This window comes from Mercenaria mercenaria, chromosome 16 (genome assembly GCF_021730395.1).
Source record: "Mercenaria mercenaria strain notata chromosome 16, MADL_Memer_1, whole genome shotgun sequence".
Taxonomy (NCBI): Eukaryota; Metazoa; Mollusca; class Bivalvia; order Venerida; family Veneridae; genus Mercenaria; species Mercenaria mercenaria.
In genome coordinates this window covers 55,580,699-55,602,244 of record NC_069376.1, presented here as the reverse complement: position 1 = coordinate 55,602,244, position 21,546 = coordinate 55,580,699, and the positions used below count along the sequence as shown (strand labels likewise).

Below are 21,546 nucleotides of genomic sequence, written 5' to 3'. Positions count from 1 at the left end.
CATAACTCACTCATAAATTGTTGAACCAGTCTGATTTTCAGGGGGACACAACTAGGGTACCAATACATCATTCTGACAAAGTTTGGTCAAAATCCCCCCAGTAGTTTCTGAGGAGATGCGATAACGAGAAATTGTTAACGGACGGACGGACGGACGGACGGACGGAATGACGGACGGACGGACCACGGACGCAGAGTGATTTTAATAGCCCACCATCTGATGATGGTGGGCTAAAAAGGCGTCGAGTACATATGAAATGGAAGCTTTGTGTAAAGAATTAAAAAAGAAATAAAAATCGGAGTATGTGAATCACTTCAAACGATTAAAATGCCCACCCGTACACCAACCCCATACATGAAATATATATCTTAAAGTATAGAAACGCCCGCACTATGACTTAATATGATATTTGATAACGTAAAAAGTACACTTAAACCGACCTTCAGTAGCACCTGCTAAAGTTATGAACAAGAATGGTGGCGTTTTCAGAAGTTGCAATATCTGTTTTGGTAAGAATTTTAGGTCACGGAGTTTTCTCCCCTCAGACGACACTGATGAAATCATTGTCCCGTCGTCCCCGTGCATCTCAGATACACGTGTTTCACGCACGTGCTTTGCAGCTATAAAAGAAATGCATGATAAAGTACGAATTATTTGAAAAAGCATTTGAATACAAAATAGATTTATTTGAGATAAAAGTTTGCAAATACAAATTCGTTGGCCCCTTGTATAATGGAAGACACGAGAAAGGTATCGTTTTCACACTGAAAGCATCATTTTTAGAAAGTAAGTATGTTTAGGCACAGCAGTTTTAGTGCCAGTCTATACCGAACACGTGCGTACACTTGCGTGCACGTGTAATGTTTATAAAATTTCTCATTAAATAATTGCAGAAAAATAGGTCTTACATATATGATTGAGGACCTAGCACTATAAATCACACTTATTTGCGTAAAAATTCATAAAAAAGAAACGCATGCGCACATATGTGTATTCATAACGGAACAACCGCGTCAAAAGTGAATGGCACAAATTGAAACAACATTCGTTAAGAAACATGTTTTACCTTATACATGAAGAAGATCGACAGAATAAATCTGTCGAAGCAACTTTTCTAGTAGCTGTTGATGCCTACCTAACAGTTTTATTGCTTATCCAGTCTATATGCGTGTCTATTAGGTTTGAATTTTATGTGTTAATCAAAAACTCTCCTAAAGCCGTTTTATCACCTGTTTGAGAATGAGGTTTAAATTGCAGGAATTAAAAAAAGGAAACATCATATTGTATCATTTTAAACAAATAAAATGTATAAAAAATTAATTCTTTTGAATGAAGTACTTCGAATTTTCTAACGGTTTTGTAAAATCATAACTGATTCACTCAAAGAAGTAAAAACTATGTCCAATTTTAAAATTAAAAATAGAAAATGTACGTAATACAACTAGAATAATCTTATTATTAAACAGTTTAGTTAGAACATTCCGGGATTTTTTTGTAGAATCTCAGAAAGTGTGCGCTTTCAAAGCGTTCCAGTCTAGCTGTGAACGAGCGGCAACTGATGTGCTAGAGATATTTTACTTTTTTTTAAAGTCTACCTGTATGCATTAACTCAGTACAAATGATCATTTTAATATACGACAAAATATAATAACTGTATTATGTATACTTACAGGGTAGCTCCGCCCAACGCAGTGAAATTGGCACTGCAGCGACAATAAATAAGACAGTACTTACAGGGTAGCTTCGCCTCAAACAGTGAAATTGGCACTGCAGCGACAATAAATAAGACAGTACTTCCAGGGTAGCTTCGCCTCAAACAGTGAAATTGGCACTATAGCGACATTAAATAAGACAGTACACTTACAGGGTAGCTTCGCCCCAAACATTGAATTGGCACTACAGCGACATTAAATAAGACAGTATACTTACAGGGTAGCTTCGCCCCAAACATTGAATTGGCACTACAGCGACATTAAATAAGACAGTATACTTACAGGGTAGCTTCGCCCCAAACATTGAATTGGCACTACAGCGACATTAAATAAGACAGTATACTTACAGGGTAGCTTCGCCCCAAACATTGAATTGGCACTACAGCGACATTAAATAAGACAGTATACTTACAGGGTAGCTTCGCCTCAAACAGTGAAATTGGCACTGCAGCGACAGTAAGTAAGACAGTATACTTACAGGGTAGCTCCACCCAAACAGTGAAATTGGCACTGCAGCGACAATAAATAAGACAGTACTTACAGGGTAGCTCCACCCCAAACAGTGAAATTGGCACTGCAGCGAAAATAATAATACGGTATACTTACAGGGTAGCTCCGCCCCAAACAGTGAAATTGGCACTGCAGCGACAATAAATAACATGGATGCAATAATAAAACCTATCCACCACGCCCCGACCCAGCGGGGATCGTCGGACTTGATTCGGACACTGAAATCATAAACAAATCAAACTGTTTTTTATAGAAGTATACAAGTTTATGGCAAAATAAGTAAACAAGTTTCCTTTGGCCATTTACAAACACAAAATAGTATGGCAAAGACACGTATACATATATAAATAGTAACGAATATTCAGTATGTTTATGCATATTATCACATAAACAGTTAAGAACATTTAAAGTTTCCAGGACATTTTTTTCATATTCAACATACATTCTATAATACATCTAGCTATTTTTAGTTGCAAACGTTTATTTTTTGTCAACATAAGCGTGTCAAATTTCTGCATACAAGACCTTGGTCATTTTTTGAAGTAATTTCTGTTAACAGTTCTGAAATTGTCACAACGTAACATAAAATGATATTCAGGTTTTGATGAAAATCTGAGGACACGTCTTTTAACTTGTAGTCAATACAAGCAGCAGGCTTTGTCTGACGAAGGCACTGTATCAAAATCTACTCAGTAGCCTATAAGCAGCAGACTTACTCTGACGAAGGCACTGTATCAAAATCTACTCAATATAAGCAGCGGACTTTCTCTGACGAAGGCACTGTATCAAAATCTACTCAATATAAGCAGCGGACTTACTCTGACGAAGGCACTGTATCAAAATCTACTCAATATAAGCAGCGGACTTACTCTGACGAAGGCACTGTATCAAAATCTACTCAATATAAGCAGCGGACTTACTCTGGCGAAGGCACAGTATCAAAATCTACTCAATATAAGCAGCGGACTTACTCTGACGAAGGCACTGTATCAAAATCTACTCAATATAAGCAGCGGACTTACTCTGACGAAGGCACTGTATCAAAATCTACTCAATATAAGCAGCGGACTTACTCTGACGAAGGCACAGTATCAAAATCTACTCAATATAAGCATCAGACTTACTCTGACGAAGGCACTGTATCAAAATCTACATAAATCTCTAGAAGCTGACCGCCAATGATGTAACCCATTGCTGGTCCTAGCGTCGCAAATGCGTACAATATACCTGAAAAAAAAAACATGAATTCATGTATAAGTCCATCTATATTCTCTAAATTCATGTAAGATCAAAGTCTGGTTGTCATTTTTGGGCCCCCTACCCCAACCCCTCCACCAAGAAAACGCTCCTACGCCAATGATTTTAGCGGTGTCACGGAAGCAGGGCATCGAGATCTTGCTCGATAGTCCAGGGGACAAGTGACCACAGGACATTAGATGATGTTACTTAAAACGACAAGTTTAGTTCAGTTATCCAGCGGTCCGTCTTCTCTTTCAAACGAAAGATGCAACTGTGGCTATTTAGTGTGATACAGTTTCTCTGCAAGCAGTCACGGTTTTATAACATTATCTGACGAAAAGGAACTCTATCTGACATTGTTAAATAATGTTATTTGTCCGAGGCTGTATTATGACATTTAGTGTTTAGTCGAATAGTGGCCGTGAACTGACCTGGTATAATTTCATTGAAACACCTATAACAGTTTATCAAAATAGATCAAATTCGCGGTGTATACAGACTGACTATATATCGGGAAAGAAATCAAGATTTCTCTTCAAGTAACCATGTCAGATTTTCAGATCTCGTTTATTTTATAGATTGGTTTATGCAGTAACATTAACCTATCTTACTTCATGAATAAAGAAAATTATTATTCCCAGCATAGTCCTCTAACATCCTTAATCGATATGTTTTACTGACAAGCAATGGGCATGTTCTTTGATTTATTTTCAATAATATGTCATGCTTTGTGCTGTTTATTGTGTTTTTCAGCATTACTCCACTGATACAGCTGTCTGTTATGAATACGTGTATTTTAAGATTTTTTTACCAGTGCTCAACAAATAACTGGCAACTTCCCCATATGAACCAACTGTCGAGAACGAATGGCCATACACGTACCGTCGTCAGGCATTCACAACAGAGAACACATGCCTTGCCTGAGGTTCGAGCCTATGAGCTTCTGACCGTAACCGTGTTGGCCTAACAAGCATTTGTTCCCGTGGTTCTTTTCAAATATAAACTTTGTAACTGGCATTTACGAAATAAGATTGAAATGTGAAGACTCATTGTCAGCGATACTTAAAATAAGAGATCGCCAGTAGAAATTTATCTTTTACTTCTGTAACAGCATTTTCATCCAAACTTATCGCGTACAATCATTGAGTACTTGAGCCTATGAGCTACAACAATAATGAGGCAATTGACATCTATGGCCCTATGGTCTCGTTGACCATTCCCACAATGAAACAGATCGAATTAGACTAAACTTCATAAACAAAATTTGCTTCAAAATAATTGTTTTAAAAATAAGGCTGCAAATGCTGTTCAGGGTAAGACCTCTGCAAGAAAAGGTATTTTACCTTACCTATATACATTGGTGAACTACTGGCCGGAACACTGTCGTCAATAAGGGAAACACCGACTGTGTACAGTGTCGTACCTCCCAGACCGTGAAGTAGCTGCCCCAAAATCAGAACATACAGATAGTGTTGCAATTCCGAGTCACTACTACAATCAACCGGTGAATCTGTAACATAACAACAAAACGTAAAGTAACTGCACATGAAAACAGAATCGTTCAACCGTTGTAAAACTGCTGCCAACAATCAACGTTTTCTGTGTTTGCTACAAAGAGGGTGCAGTGTATACTTACTCATATCATAACATAACATGTTGAAAGTATTCTAGTGAAAGTTGATATAAGAGATATTAAATTTGTACGATTATACAGACACGTGTACGTGGAGGATTTTTTTCATATTGCATTAAGCATCCAAAGAGTCAAACGTTTTACCAGAATGCGTATAAGTTGTTAAGTCTAATTTGCAGTTCAATACTGCAAGTGTTATTATGATGTAAGCGGGTTTTACTACACGCATGCGCACAGGCGCTGAAAATTCAAATTTCCTGTTTTGAAATAATTACCTTCTTTACTGCAAGCTAGGGATATATCCTGTCCCCATTCGTATTTCCCTGACGTAAAATGAGGCATCGCCATGATAAAAGAGCCCACAGCCATTGACAGACAGCCCCAAGCTAACCATTTCGCTTTCTGACGCCCGGAACCCATGAAACTGATAAAAATGCCCAAGATGGCGGCCGACAAGTCGTAAGAACTTGAAATCATTCCGACCCGACTGCTTGGCAACTGAAATCTTCTTTCGACTGATGTTGTACTCACATTATTTATACCATTGACAACAAAACCTGCAAACAGAGACAGAGGAGAAACAAGTTGAGTTCTTCAACAACTACCGGTGCGTCATTTCGCAGGCACTGCTGTTTAATGTTCATGTTAAATCAGTGATGGTACAAAAATGTTCAGCTTCTGAATTCTTAGGAGATACAAGCTTATATTATTATTAGGTGTGCCTTTGAATACTGTGAACCATTTAAGTTTTTGGGCATGAAAATCCGTTTTTAATTGGATGGAAACTGTAGATCGAAGTAGATGAGTGCACAATGTTCTGAGTTAGTTGTAAAATTACCATCTCATAACTGGGTCATAGCCCAAGAAAAAGACAGCGGACATTATCGTCCCGATATTATACACACCACTTCATGTTGAATATGTATTAGAAATGTTTATTTCAGCTGAACAGACACTATGATAGTTGAGTACATATGAAAGTGTGACGGACGGAAGGACGGACGTATGGGCTGGTGGACAGTTCATTGGCCTCCCTGCTCTTCGACACCGGGTGAATAAAAAGTGAATATCTGTCTATTAGTGACAAATATTTCAAAACGTACAAAACGAAAGGATATACCTTGAGCCATGGAGAAGAAGGATAAAAAGAGAAGCAGGCATTTTGGATTGTTGCACTTCTGGAGAATCTGTGGACGACACGACCAATATCCACACCGGGTTTCTGGATCATCTTTCACCTTGTCTCTAACCTAGTAACACAGATTAAGATACTAAAACACGGACACTTTCAAATATCTTGATTTGTTGAGATATTCTGCGGCTTAAACAGTCAAACATCAAGCTACTTCTTCTTTCTGCATTTGAAGAAAGTATTTAAAATTGAAGTATTTTAGTGAAAGATCGACATTGGATATTTTAAGAAAATCAACCCATGAAAATAGAAAGTACAAGACTTGGCGAAACTTCCTTTAAAAAGGTTAATATATCAAAACAACTTGAGTAATATGACTTATTAAAAAATCATGTGTCAAGTTATAATACCTTTTCCCTATATAAAATGTCTCCGTTAGGGAATCCATTTTCATGCGGAGGGGATGACGGCGGTGTTTGAAATGTGTCTGGTGCCTGATCAATGGTTTGATCTTCCATTGTGTCCGAGTCGGTAGACAGGGCAAGAGGTACAAGCTCGTCGTCCGTGGCCGGCTCGGACCGACGGCCCAACTGCAAGTGCCGCTTAGCGACCTGAAATGAGACATTCTCGTGCAGGTGAGATCAGTTCCAAAGTTTTCTTACGCATTCACTCGCAAGAGATAGGTTGAACATGCATGTATATATAAATAAGCAACTGTATATAAATCTACTTAAACTACTCTAGCAGAACGAGATCATGAATTTAAAACTGTATTGAAATGTTAAAAGGATGTGGACGGAATACACTCTCAAGTTAATTGCACTGAATGGTATTTGAGAAGCTTTTCCGTGAAGTTAAGTTAAATCTAAATACTGAAGAGCGCTTGTATCACTAAGTCTTATATACATACAAATGACTGAATTAAGGACATTATATATATCCTTTATAAAAATCAACGAATGTCACGGAAGCTCATTAAAGACAAACTCAGTTCGTTAAGGAATGGCTGATGTAAAACTTTTCCATGAAGTTAAGTTAAATCTAAATACATGAAGAGGGCTTGTATCACTAAGTCTTATATATACATACATACAAATGATTGAATGTAAGGACATTATATATATCCTTTATAAAAGTCAACGAATGTCACAGAAACTCATTAAAGACAAACTCAGTTCGTTAAGGTTTGGCTGATGTACGTTCATGTCTTTAAATGGTCGAAGCAAGTTAAAACGGAAAACTTGGCGAAATTATTGTGGAGATAGTTACATGATAGACTAATTACATAGTCAGCTTCAAGTGTATGTATTGTTTCATATTTTCCCGTTACAACAGAGACGTAACATTTTCCCACATCTAGATATTATAAAGCAGAACTATTACATTTTTAACATTGATTTGAGTGTGTTTTTATTCCAAATAAATGATGTTAATATACGTGCTAAAATGCTAACAAAAATACTTTGCAATTTGATTTCAATTATTTTATTAAAACAGCAACGTGATCCGTTACCGCCGAAACGTGATTATGTTATAGCAGCTGTTGGAGATACTCGCTGTAGGGAGTCTGGCACAATATATTTTATGTAAGAAATCGCACACATCATCACTTGCAAACACACAAATATTGTTTAAAAGCATCCAGACACGAGGAATGCATTACATTTCTTCGTTTATCGTGGAATGTTCCCAGACTTTTAACAAGCGAACTAAAATTCTACATGCATTAAGCTGACACTTTGCATAATATCATTTAGAAAAAAATATTTAAGCTTCTGAAAATGAGAATAAGCATAAAATTATATTATTGTTAATCGACTACGTAAAAGACCCACCACGACCTAGTGACCTACTTTTTTCAACCATAAATACTTCATGAAAGTCATTCTTATAATACATGTAATATACAGCTATACTACAAGTTCTTATAGGTGGACAATATAGGCTTTTCCTGAATAAATGTGTTCCCCAACTTCATCTGCAAACTTATTTAGTCGATCTCTTTTCAGCATGGCTTTAAGAATATAGATGGATAACTATCTTACACTCTTACACTGTATAGAAACAAAATGTGATTGAAATTTAACTAAATACGCTGATTTATGTACATATTGCTACATTAATTCAATAAAATTTTAAGACATTAAACACATCGTCTTGACCTAATATATCTCACTGTGAACTTGTATATCTTATATTTTTCATGCAAATCATGTATAATTACCATCATGGAAATACAAAAGAATACAATTATTTTGTGGCGCGTCTTTAACATATCGCCAGGTATTGTCAACTATACTGAACAGCACTATTACCTTACCGTCAACACCACCATGTTTGACCTGCTTAACCGACACTTAAACAGACAGCCCTGACAGTTCACCACTTAAAAACTAGACCCTTCGATGTAAATTCTCACAATTTAGACTTGATACTTGACAGCGACAGACATTTTCTTGTACAATTTCCAGGAGAAGCTGTTGAATTTTGTGTGGGGGGAGGGGGGGGGGGGGGGGGGGGGGGGGAATTGGACAACCTCCAGGCACAAACGATCAGTCTCTCCATTTTTTTTTAAGTTTCAGTATTTTACCTTTAATATTTTCAAACTATTCATACGGGTGGCCTCATCACAATGGATATATTACCGATAATTGTACAGGAGCTATATTTCAAAATGACGTCGATCGTAATACGTTATGCATATAATGTATTTCTGACATTTTAAAAGAGAGATACCGCCTATGAATTTTAAGATGATTTTTCAAACAGAATTTAATGTAAGCCTATGAAATGGAAATTGACAAATGAGCCACACCACCAGAAAATCAATAGTGGCTTTGCCACCAGCATGGGTCCAGACCAGCCTACGCATCCATGCAGTCTGGTCAGGATCCATGCTGTTCGCTTTCAAAGCTTATTGCAATTAGAGAAACCGTTTGCGAACATCATGCCGGATCCTGACCAGACTGCAAGGATGCGTGAATCATTGCTGGTCGCAAAGCCACTATGTTGGTTTCTCATGGCGCGGCTCAAATTATTATTATTTCGTACATGATAACATTCCGCATTTAACTAAGCGAGTACATTTTTGTTTAACTTTAGGATAACAATAAAGAATTTTGAAGTGGGTCCGGCCGTCATTTATGAGGAGCTTTTCTTGAATGCAGAACTGGGTCCTTATTTTCTAATAGAATTTCGACAATCACCAAATTATAGAAAGAAACCGCTATTTTGCATGAAAACTGAACAGCGTATAGAACCTGTTTATTATTCCGCAAACGACAGTCGATTAACTAATATATGCCTTGAATTTCGGAAGGGACCACACTGATTCTGGATAGAGAGACACGTGTAAAAGCAGGCTCCACTTTCAAAGAACTGTTACATGTATATGTGCGTTTTGATGCATTTGTTACAATATATATCACTATGTACTAGGGTTCTAATGAATTTTGCGGTAATATTTGATGTTCCGTGAAGATAAAGGTTATCTAGGGACATTGGACTATCTTACATCTTAAACACGTTACTCAGAGAAGGAAGCACTTTTGATATTTTTTTTCATGTTCATTTCTGAAAAAGAAAACAACAAAAACAACAAAAATATCGAAGTCAACAGAAATGGCTGAAACTCACAAATGAGCTTTATTTATGCATAATATAAATAAAGCAATTAATTTAAAATTGCGATTTTGAGGAAAAATGTCATTTAACCAAACCTGTAAATTTATAGATAGAAAGTATAAATTTACAGATAATCTGTAAATACCACCACTTTCGCTGTACCTAGGGAGAATATTATCAATATAAAAGCTAAGAAGGCATTTAAACAGAACCAATTACCTTTCTTGTGTTGCCTCTATTTTACCTTGTATTTTTTTTATAAACTCTGTAAAGTGATAATTTTTTATCTGAAAAGAACCACTAATGCGACCAATTTGAAAAACTGAACAAATATGGACTCTTAAAAAATTGGCTCTGTCCATTTTACTATTTGCAAACCTGAATTAAAACCTTTAGTCAATAAAGCAGATAAAACGTTTTTGTCATTCTTTATCATCCTGTTAATCTTACCTTGTTATTCTGTCTGTACATGTATATGCGCCCATGTATATACCAATATTTACATTCTTCACTGCTTTTTTCATTTAATCAATTAATTAAGAACCGATAAAGAATTACTACTGGTGGTTCGGTGCGTACGTGTTTAAAAAAAAAGAGATTCAAACGTGCATTTACTGGACATGCTGGACGGATATTCGTCTACTACTTTTTTCTGTATACGTTACAAACTGTTGATGATGTAAAAAGTACGAAAATACAAAATAAGAAGCGTACCTCCATTGTGTCCAACGTGTTTGAGGAATTCATGTTTTCCTCAATAATTCCGAGTATGCATGTACATTACAATAATGAATCCTCCGTTTAGATATCCATACAGCATTTAGTGTAAAACAATGCACGTTGTAAGATAAAACCAAGTTTTCATGTATATACCTGCGCATTCATAGTCAGTCAGAGTGACATTAAAATGTGTAAGAATAGGCCATATGAAATAATCCATTAACTTTTGTTTATTTGCAAGTTTTCGGAAGAAATAGACCAATCCAATACACTATTAGCTGATTATATAATTATACAATGGTCAAAGTACACATTTTTACTGTCCACTCCCCAGGTATGTAATCTTGTTAGTTTGACAACCATTTGACATTGAAATCACTATATAGCGTTTTCAAAGGTTTATGTATGGTAATTTTATCCTTCTGCTTTACACGTGGAAATTAAACATTTATTTTTAAACAAAGTCTAAAGTTAATCCATTTCCGCTCTGGATTTTAAACTACGTCCGTTTATCTTAATTTTCTTCAATTTTATCTACGTGACTTAAATTTACTGACCCAATTCGCATGCAGTTCAGTGTTACATTTCTCCAAACGGCATACAAATTCAAGAAGGCCAGACTAAATGTATTCTTGTTTACCGTCCACTGCGGTACTGCACAAAAATCAAACTTAGACCGCCCACATGATTTAACAATGTCGAGAACATGCAGAGTGACCACTGTTTTGACTGTTTTTTTGTTTTCACTTTCAAGAATAATCTCATCGGTTTCACTCAATAGAAATCCTCCACATAATAACATTCTCGATTTCGCTTGTTTCTTAGGCTATTCAAAGTACAAGAGGTTGTATCCCTGGCCCTTCAAGTGTTAGAGCTTGTATCCCTGGCCTATCCAGTGTTAGAGGTTGTATCACTGGCCTATCCAGTGTTAGAGGTTGTATCACTGGCCTATCCAGTGTTAGAGGTTGTATCCCTGGCCTATCCAGTGTTAGAGGTTGTATCACTGGCCTATCCAGTGTTAGAGGTTATATCACTGGCCTATCCAGTGTTAGAGCTTGTATCCCTGGCCTATCCAGTGTTAGCGCTTGCATCCCTGGCCTATCCAGTGTTAGAGCTTGTATCACTGGCCTATCCAGTGTTAGAGCATGTATCACTGGCCTATCCAGTGTTAGAGCTTGTATCACTGGCCTATCCAGTGTTAGAGCTTGTATCACTGGCCTATCCAGTGTTAGAGCTTGTATCACTGGCCTATCCAGTGTTAGAGGTTGTATCCCTGGCCTATCCAGTGTTAGAGCTTGTATCACTGGCCTATCCAGTGTTAGAGGTTATATCACTGGCCTATCCAGTGTTAGAGCTTGTATCCCTGGCCTATCCAGTGTTAGCGCTTGCATCCCTGGCCTATCCAGTGTTAGAGCTTGTATCACTGGCCTATCCAGTGTTAGAGCATGTATCACTGGCCTATCCAGTGTTAGAGGTTGTATCACTGGCTCTTCAAGTGTATGACTTTGTATCTCAAGTTCGTTTAGTTTAAAGCTTTATCTCTGGCTCTTCCTATGTTAGAGCATGTATGTCTGGCTCTTCTGGTGGTAGAGCTTGAATCTCTGGCTCTTCCAGTGTTAGAGCTTGTATCCCTGGTTCTTCCGGTGTTAGAGCTTGCATCTCTGGTTCTTCCGGTGTTAGAGCTTGTATCCCTGGTTCTTCCGGTGTTAGAGCTTGCATCTCTGGTTCTTCCAGTGTTAGAGCTTGTACCCCTGGTTCTTCCGGTGTTAGAGCTTGTATCTCTGGCTCTTCCAGTATTAGAGCTTGCATCTCTGGTTCTTCCAGTGTTAGAGCTTGTATCTCTGGTTCTTCCAGTGTTAGAGCTTGCATCTCTGGTTCTTCAAGTGTTACAGCTTGTATCTCTGGCTTTCCAGTGTTAGAGCTTGTATCCCTGGTTCTTCCACTGTTCGAGCTTGTATCTGTGGCTCTTCCTGCGTTAGAGCTTGCATCCCTGGTTTTCCAGTGTTAGAGCTTGAATCTCTGGCTCTTCCAGTATCAGAGCTTGTATCCCTGGCTCTTTCAGTGTTAGAGCTTGTATTTTTGGTTCTTCCAGTATAAGAGCTTGTATCTCTGGCTCTTCGAGTGTAAGAGCTTTATTCTGTCGCTTTTCCAGTTGTAGAGCTTGTATTTCTGGCTCTTCAAGTTTTGAGCTTGTATGTCTGGCTCTTCCAGTACTAAAGCTTGTATCTCTGGCTCTTACTGCGTTAGAGCTTGTATCTCTTGGCACATACAGTGTTAGAGCTTGTATCTCTGGCTCTTTAAGTGTTAGAGCTTGTATCCCTGGCTCATCCAGTGTTAGAGGTTGTATCTCTGGTTCGTTCAGTTTAAAGCTTTATCTCTGGATCTTCCAGTGTTAGAGCTTTATCTCTTGGCACATTAAGTGTTAGAGCTTGAGTCTCTTGGCTCATATAGTGTTAGAGCTTGTATCCCTGGCTCATCCAGTGTTAGAGGTTGTATCTCTGGCTCTTCCAGTGTATGAATTTGTATCTCTGGCTCGTTTAGTTTAGAGCTTGTATCACTGGCTCTTCCAGCGTTAGCGCTTGTATTTCTGGCTCTTACTGCGTTAGAGCGTGTATCTCATGACACATACAGCTTTTATCTCAGGCTCTTCAAGTGTTAGAAATTGTATCACTGGTTCATCCAGTGATAGAGGTTGTATCGCAGGCTCTTCAAGTGTTAGAAATTGTATTACCGGTTCATCAAGTGATAGAGCTTTTATGTCAGGCTCTTCAAGTGTTAGAAATTGTAACACTGGTTCATCAAGTGATAGAGCTTTTATCTCAGGCTCTTCAAGTGTTAGAAATTGTATCACTGGTTCATCAAGTGATAGAGCTTTTATCTCAGGCTCTTCAAGTGTTAGAAATTGTATCACTGGTTCATCCGATGATAGAGGTTGTATCTCTGGCTCGTTTAGTTTAAAGCTTTATCTCCGGATCTTCCAGTGTTAGAGCTTTATCTCTTGGCACATACAGTGTTAGAGCTTGAGTCTCTAGTTCTTCCAGTGTTTGAGCTTGTATCCCTGGCTCATCAAGTGTTAGATTTGTTTGTTTTGGGTTTAACGCCGTTTTTTACAGTATTGCAGTCATGTAACGGCGGACAATTAACCTAAGCAGTGTTCCTGAATTCTGTACCAGTACAAACCTGTTCTCCGCAAGTAACTGCCAACTTCCCCACATGAATCAGAGGTGGAGGACTAGTGATTTCAGACACAAAGTCGTTTATCAAATAGTCACGGAGAACATACGCCCCGCCCGAGGATCGAACTCACGACCCTGCGATCCGTAGACCAACGCTCTACCTACTGAGCTAAGCGGACGGGCTCCAGTGTTAGAGGTTGTATCTCTGGCTTTCCCAGTGTATGAGTTTGTATCTCAGGCTCGTTTAGTTTAAAGCTTTATCCCTGGCTCTTCAAGTGTTAGAGCTTGTATCTCTGGCTCTTCCAGCATTAGACCTGGAATCTCTGGCTCGTTTGGTTTAGAGCTTTATCTCTGGCTCTTCCAGTGTTGGAGCTTGTATCGTTGGCTCTTCCAGCGTTAGAGCTTGAATCTCTGGTTCGTTTGGTTTAGAGCTTTATCTCTGGCTCTTCCAGCGTTAGAGCTGGAATCTCTGGCTCGTTTGGTTTAGAGCTTTATCTCTGGCTCTTCCAGTGTTGGAGCTTGTATCGTCGGCTCTTCCAGCGTTAGAGCTTGAATCTCTGGTTCGTTTGGTTTAGAGCTTTATCTCTGGCCCTTCCAGCGTTAGAGCTGATATCTCTGGCTCTTCCAGTGTATGAGTTTGTATCTCAGGCTCTTCCAATGTTAGAGCTTGAATCTCTGGCTCGTTTAGTTTAAAGCTTTATCCCTGGCTCTTCCAGCGTTACAGCTTGTATCTCTGGCTCTTCCAGCGTTATAGCTTGTACATCAGGCACTTCCAGTGTTAAACCTTACATTATGTTATTTGCGTGTTCAAAATTGTACATCAGGCTCCTCTTAATACTCAAACTTCTATCCCAAACTCATACAGTGTAAGAATTTATATTTTAAACTCTTCCAATTTTAGAGCCTATATGTCGGACATTTTTAGTGTTCGAGTGTTAGAGCTTATATCTCAAACTCCTCTTCCAATGTTAAAACTTATATCACCGGCTCTGGTGTGTGTGTGTGTGTGTGTGTGTGTGTGGGAGGGGGGGGGGGGGAATATTTACCTATAGAAATATAAAAAGAGAAAAGTAATATTTCTTTCGTCCAAAAGAAATGTTTATCAAATATCTGAAAATGTTATAGACCTATACAACAACAGAATTGCTGTTGGACTATGTTTCAAATCAAGGCGTTTCATACATACTTAATGAGAAATCACTCAAATAGACAGATTTCTGCAGAACCAAATGACATTCCGGTATCATTTGTGTGTGTGTGGGGGGGGGGGGGGGGGGGGGGGGGGGGGAGCATAGATGGACTTGGATGCGACATCTTTTTATTTCATTGCCATTCTCTAAAATTAACTTATTAGTACTGAGCTGTAAGAAACCGTTACTCGTTATCTTGAATGATAACGAATGATAATAGTTCAGTTGCTTTGCAAGTTAAAGGAGCAATGAAGTAACTGAATGGTTTAAGCTTAAATAGTGGATCTGAATTTATTTTAGTAGGCTTTAGTTGTCTCATACAATATGCATGTATCTGACAACATACTTGCAAGGGAGGCTACATGGAAATTATATAGGGAGTTTCTGGAAATCTTAAATAACATTCGTCAAACTGGAAAATCAAGACTTTTAAAAATATTATAATCGGTCTTAAAAATCGTTTTTCATAATTTAAAATTTTAGATACCATCTGTACGTAATGTTCAATTCCGCGGCCATGAAAGAAACGAAACATGATGTCAGATATGGCATGTCAAACGTTGCTAAATTATATATGTATGTTATTATTATTGTATGTTTGTTATTGTTATTCAATGTCGTGTCATTCATATTCTAAAATTTGCTATTGTTATTGTATATGTCGTTATTCTTATGGTATGTTCGATATTCTTATGGTAAAAGTCATTATTGTTATTCTATGTTTCGTTATTGTAATTGAATCTTTGATATTGTTATTCAATGTCGTGTCATTCATATTCTAAGTCTTACCATTGTTATTGTATATGTCGTTATTCTTATTGTATGTTCGATATTCTTATGGTAAAAGTCATTATTGTTATTCTATCATTTCGTTATTCTTATTGTACCTTTGATACTGTTATTCAATGTCGTGTCATTCATATTCTAAGTGTTACCATTGTTATTTTATTTGTCGTTATTCTTATTGTATGTTCGATATTCTTATTGTAAAAGACGTTATTATTGTTGTATATTCATTATTGTTTTTGTAAGCTTGATATTCTTATTGTATGTGCGATTTCCCGCGATATAAATTACACAGCGACGCTATACAAATACAATCACATAACATAGAAAAAGAATGACACGTTTGTAAATAGAATCGTCAGATATTGAACAACAATGATGACTTTTACCATAAGAATATCGAACATACAATAAGAATAACGACATATACAATAACAATGGTAATACTTAGAATATGAATGACACGACATTGAATAACAATATCAAAGATACAATAAGAATAACGAAATATAGAATAACAATAATGACGTTTACCGTAAGAATATCGAACATACAATACGAATAACGACATATAGAATAACAATGGTAAGACTTAGAATATGAATGACACGACATTGAATAATAATATCAAAGATATAATAAGAATAACGAAATATAGAATAACAATAATGACTTTTAGAATATGAATGACAAGACATTGAATAACAATAACAAACATACAATAATAACCCCACTCTCCACAATGACGGGGATAATGAATGAGCAACCTTTGGTTGCTGAAATTAAAAAAAAAACATACAATAATAATGACATACAAATATAATTTAGCAACGTTTGACATGCCATAGTCAGACACAAATCAGCAACCATAGTTTGCAGGGGAAATGTTCTTGATGATCCTTAAGCCCCGGAGCGAGAAAAGCTCAATCAAAACTTATCGCGCAAGAAATTTACGTAATCGAGTATATGGAGAGAAGAGTTTGATTGACGTATTAGAAATTATTATGGACAGAACATGTTCCTAATGCAGAACCAATAACCAAGTGCTCTCTTATCCTGGAAACTAATAACCAATACATGAAGCTTTAATAACATACGAAGTACAGGCGTTGATATTTGTAACAATCATGATTATTCTCGGGAGTAGAATTCAGTATTGACCGCGGCACAAGAAATTACAAAATGTTTCGTGGGAGATATTGAGTAGTGAAATTCATAATTCATGATGTTTTCTCGCAGACAAATGTAGATGACTATAATCTGTTACCACAGCATGTCGAGAATATTCACACGTGACAAATGAGCACATGCTTCATGCAACGTATATAATTCTTGTAGTAAAATCTGGATAATTTTATACCCAGGCGTTTACTGTCTCGTTTTCAAGTGTAGTTGAAACAGTTTCTAATTATAACACATGTCTTTTATTCATATCAACATTCTTCATCATATTGACCTCAAATATCTAACGGTCTGCAGAATCGATTTTAAATAAGAAAATGTTAAAACTAACATGCGATAGGGAATGTTCCAATCTAGTGCAGCATCGATTTTACACATTTAAGTTTTTTTCTACAAAAAATCTCTGTGGACAGACCTCTTGATTCGTTGCCAGGCTTCGTTACCATCCCTATAGAAATGAGGCTATATTCTATTTAAAAGAAGATCTGCAATAGTTCACCATTTACAAATGTACACTGTCAATGGATTTCGGGGAAAGACGATGTATAAATTAATTTATACATGAACTAGCACTTTACCTCAATAATATAACATTGGGTTACAGAGTCAAATCTGCGAGCGTAACTTAAATTACACTATTTGCATACATGTTTTTCAGTAAAATCTATAACATACGGAACCCGGTTAGTGCCACATTGTATGTCACAGCGCAACACACAACTCAACACGACAATGCAATGCGACAGTTGAAATTTGATCCTAACCGGATTCTGTTATTACAAGATAATCTGCAAACATAGAACGCAACCAAGCAAAACTATTGCCGTCTGTTCATAAGTGGCAACAGAAATCAATATGTACTATTCCTCAAATCCCCTAGCAGCACTGCCTTAAGAAACTTAAGTGACACTTTACAAAGAAATAACACTGAATGGTCCCAAAAGACTTTGCCCTTACCATAATCTCTACCGATTGCATATTTTAAGTTTTAGCGCTTAACATAATAAAGATTGCATACTAGTAGTTATATGAAACATAAACTATTCGTAACTGCATATTATCTTGCTTGTAGATCGTAATATAATCTCTAATATATCATATAACAATCAAAAGAACGCATCCCATTCCGAAAACTTAATTCGAGCCTGACCATAACCAACTATCATCATTTGCATATTCCAAGCCCTTTCGACATAATATTATCTCCCCTTATTACACAGTATTCTTGGGAACAACACACTTCTCTGTCATAACATAACCTAATCCCCACTCAACCCTAATCCCCACTCAAATACACTTTAGACTCGTAAACTTTCAGATCCTTTTAGTAAATGAATTTCTAGGAAAATGTTGACATGAAAATCGATGGAAGTAGTGGATATTTGTAATTTGTTCTTAAAGACCGTCTAGAGGTTTGATCAAGTTACGTTCTGAGATTGATTACTTTAACATACAAAAAATCTTAAAACGGTTTGTTACAATGAAACCGATATTTGATTCAAAGACATAATTGCCAACATATTCCATTGTGATTATCACAATAAGTCAAACCCGTGCTCAAAGACCACCATCGAATAAAGACCATCACTATAAGAGTGGCCTATAGAGGTCACTAATTTCCCTTCGTATTTAAATATGAAAAACATTTACGCCTGTTGAGAGACCAACTGCGAACAAAGATCTTGCTTTTCAAGGGTGATATTTATAGAAAGGTTAGGCTTTACTTAAAATCAAGAAAACATCTACGGTTGATACATTGTGACAGGTGCTTGTAACATCTTATAAACTAGTGACTTTGATCACTATCCCCACTATCCGCTTTGTTAGAGGATATTGATTTTATTGTGAAATTCCAAGGGTGCAATGACTGTGCAATACCGCAACACATTCTAGAATACGTCATACTCAAATCTAAACTTGGACCGACGCTTTAAATATGTCATAAATACTCTTCGTGGTAATCATGTGTGAAGTTTCACTAAAATACATTAGTAACTTTGGAAGAAGTTCGCACAACAAACTCTGCTGTCTGCAAATTTTGTCCAAATTTAAGAGCGCATAACTCAGCAGTACTTCGACCGGCTCTAAAACAAGTAGCACACAGCTACATTCCATTTAAACTCCAGAAGTTCGCGCTCGAAACTCACACAAACCAATCATGCCAAACGCGCACGTGCCCTTGCAAAGCTTAAAATTACCATAAAAATATGTCACACACATCCATACTTTATGCTTACCAATTGTATTAAATGTCATTTTTAAAATCACTTAAAATATGCGGAAGAAGTTCGCGACCCAGTTTATTGCAACGGAACGACCAATTGACCAGCCTACCTACCGTAAGATGAAAGAATTGAATATACCCCCCTCCCTCTTCGTCCGTTGGGTTACGATAATAGTGTTCAGCTTTTTCGGTACAGTTGCCTGAAATCTGCTGTACTTTTTCATTCAATAAAGCTATGACGTAGTTTGGTAATCTTCAATTTTCTCTCTAGATGAGATCTGCAATATGACGCACATTCCATATTCCTATTTACAATACAAAAGACTGTCTAAACGATCCGTGCTCACTAAGTTCCTTTCATTGATCAGTTTATTCCAGGAGAGCAGTAAATATGGTTGATGAATTAAGCTAAAATGACCAAATATGTCAAAATGTCAGAACTTTTTCCCAGAGCAAAATACAGATGCCTTCCTTGGCAAGGGCGTGAAAGTAGTAAACATCCTTCATACGTATATTTACTGTTGTATAGATAATGAAACGAATGCTACGTTTCGTATTAATATTCAACAAGAACGTGTAAAAGTGGCATAGATTTCCGTTTTCTATCACAAAGTGCCTTAAAAGAAACGAGTGCATTAATATAACAAGAAAATTCATGTAATAAATTGAGAAGAAAGCTACCAAAACACTAAGTTAGATTATTCTTTTCTCAAATCAAAATCGAAATACTGACGCAATTTATTTTTCAAAATGAGCAATACATAAAATATATTTCATAACATTACAGGTGGGATATAGTCAACATCTGAAATATCGTTATCTCTGCAGGCATTATCATACCAACGGACTAAATCATGACATTTGAAATATCTCTATCTTTGTAGGCATTACAGTATCAACTGATTAAATCATGACATTGAGATATCGCTATCTTTGCAGGTATTACAGTATCGAGGATATCAACGGATTAAATCATGACATTTGAGATATCGCTATCTTTGCAGGTATTACAGTATCGAGGATATCAACGGATTAAATCATGACATTTAAGATATCGCTATCTTTGCAGGTATTACAGTATCAAGGATATCAACGGATTAAATCATGACATTTGAGATATCGCTCTCTTTGCAGGTATTACAGTATCGAGGATATCAACGGATTAAATCATGACATTTCGGATATCGCTATCTTTGCAGGTATTACAGTATCAACGGATTAAATTATGACATTTGAAATATCTCTATCTTTGCAGGTATTACAGTATCAACTGATTAAATCATGACATTGAGATATCGCTATCTTTGCAGGTATTACAGTATCGAGGATATCAACGGATTAAATCATGACATTTGAGATATCGCTATCTTTGCAGGTATTATAGTATCAACTGATAAATCATGACATTGAGATATCGCTATCTTTGCAGGTATTACAGTATCGAGGATATCGACGGATTAAATCATGACATTTGAGATATCGCTATCTTTGCAGGCATTACAGTATCAACTGATTAAATCATGACATTGAGATATCGCTATCTTTGCAGGTATTACAGTATCGAGGATATCAACGGATTAAATCATGACATTTGAGATATCGCTATCTTTGCAGGTATTATAGTATCAAGGGATTAAATCATGACATTTGAGATATCGCTATCTTTGCAGGTATTACAGTATCAACGGATTAAATCATGACATTTGAGATATCGCTATCTTTGCAGGCATCATAGTATCAGCGAAATAAACCATGACATTTGAAATATCGCTATCTTTGCAGGCATTATAGTATCAACATATTAAATCACGACATTTGAAATATCGTTATCTTTGCAGGCATTATAGTATCAGCGAAATAAATCATGACATTTGCAATATCAATGTCACTGCAAGCATTACAGTATCAATGAACTAAATCATGACATTGGAAGTATCGCTATCTCTGCAAGCACTATAGTATCAACGAACTAAATCATGACATTAGAAATATCGTTATCTTTGCAGGCATTATAGTATCAACGGATTAAATTATCACATTTGAAATATCTTAATATTTGCAGGCATTATAGTATCAGCGAAATAAATCATGACATTTGAAATATCTTTATCTTTGCAGGCATTATAGTATCAGCGAAATAAATCAAGACATTTGAAATATCGCTATCTCTGCAAGCATTATAGTATCAGCGAAATAAATCATGACATTTGAAATACCGCTATCTCTGCAAGCATTATAGTATCAGCGAAATAAATCATGACATTTGAAATATCGCTATCTCTGCAGGCATTATAGTATCAGCGAAATAAATCATGACATTTGAAATATCTTTATCTTTGCAGGCATTATAGTATCAGCGAAATAAATCAAGACATTTGAAATATCGCTATCTCTGCAAGCCTTATAATATCAGCGAAA

The 21,546-nt window shown here is 36.7% G+C and overlaps 1 protein-coding gene across 5 annotated transcripts in view; it reads right to left on the bottom strand.

The window, feature by feature from the left end:
- LOC123540479 (solute carrier organic anion transporter family member 4C1-like) overlaps window positions 1-21,546 on the bottom strand; it is a 54,272-nt gene that overhangs the window by 19,915 nt on the left and 12,811 nt on the right. For 4 of the 5 annotated variants that reach the window (XM_053527146.1, XM_053527147.1, XM_053527145.1 and 1 more), the window contains 7 exons: window positions 6,637-6,837; window positions 6,215-6,344; window positions 5,370-5,651; window positions 4,810-4,971; window positions 3,347-3,449; window positions 2,319-2,440; window positions 441-620 (listed from right to left, as the gene is read on the bottom strand). In XM_053527146.1, coding sequence (XP_053383121.1) covers window positions 441-620; window positions 2,319-2,440; window positions 3,347-3,449; window positions 4,810-4,971; window positions 5,370-5,651; window positions 6,215-6,344; window positions 6,637-6,744 — 1,087 coding nt within the window. In that variant the 5' untranslated portion in view covers window positions 6,745-6,837. Of the gene's footprint in view, window positions 1-440; window positions 621-2,318; window positions 2,441-3,346; window positions 3,450-4,809; window positions 4,972-5,369; window positions 5,652-6,214; window positions 6,345-6,636; window positions 6,838-10,564; window positions 11,072-21,546 lie in introns of those variants that run through there. The other variant, XM_053527143.1, reaches the window with a different exon arrangement.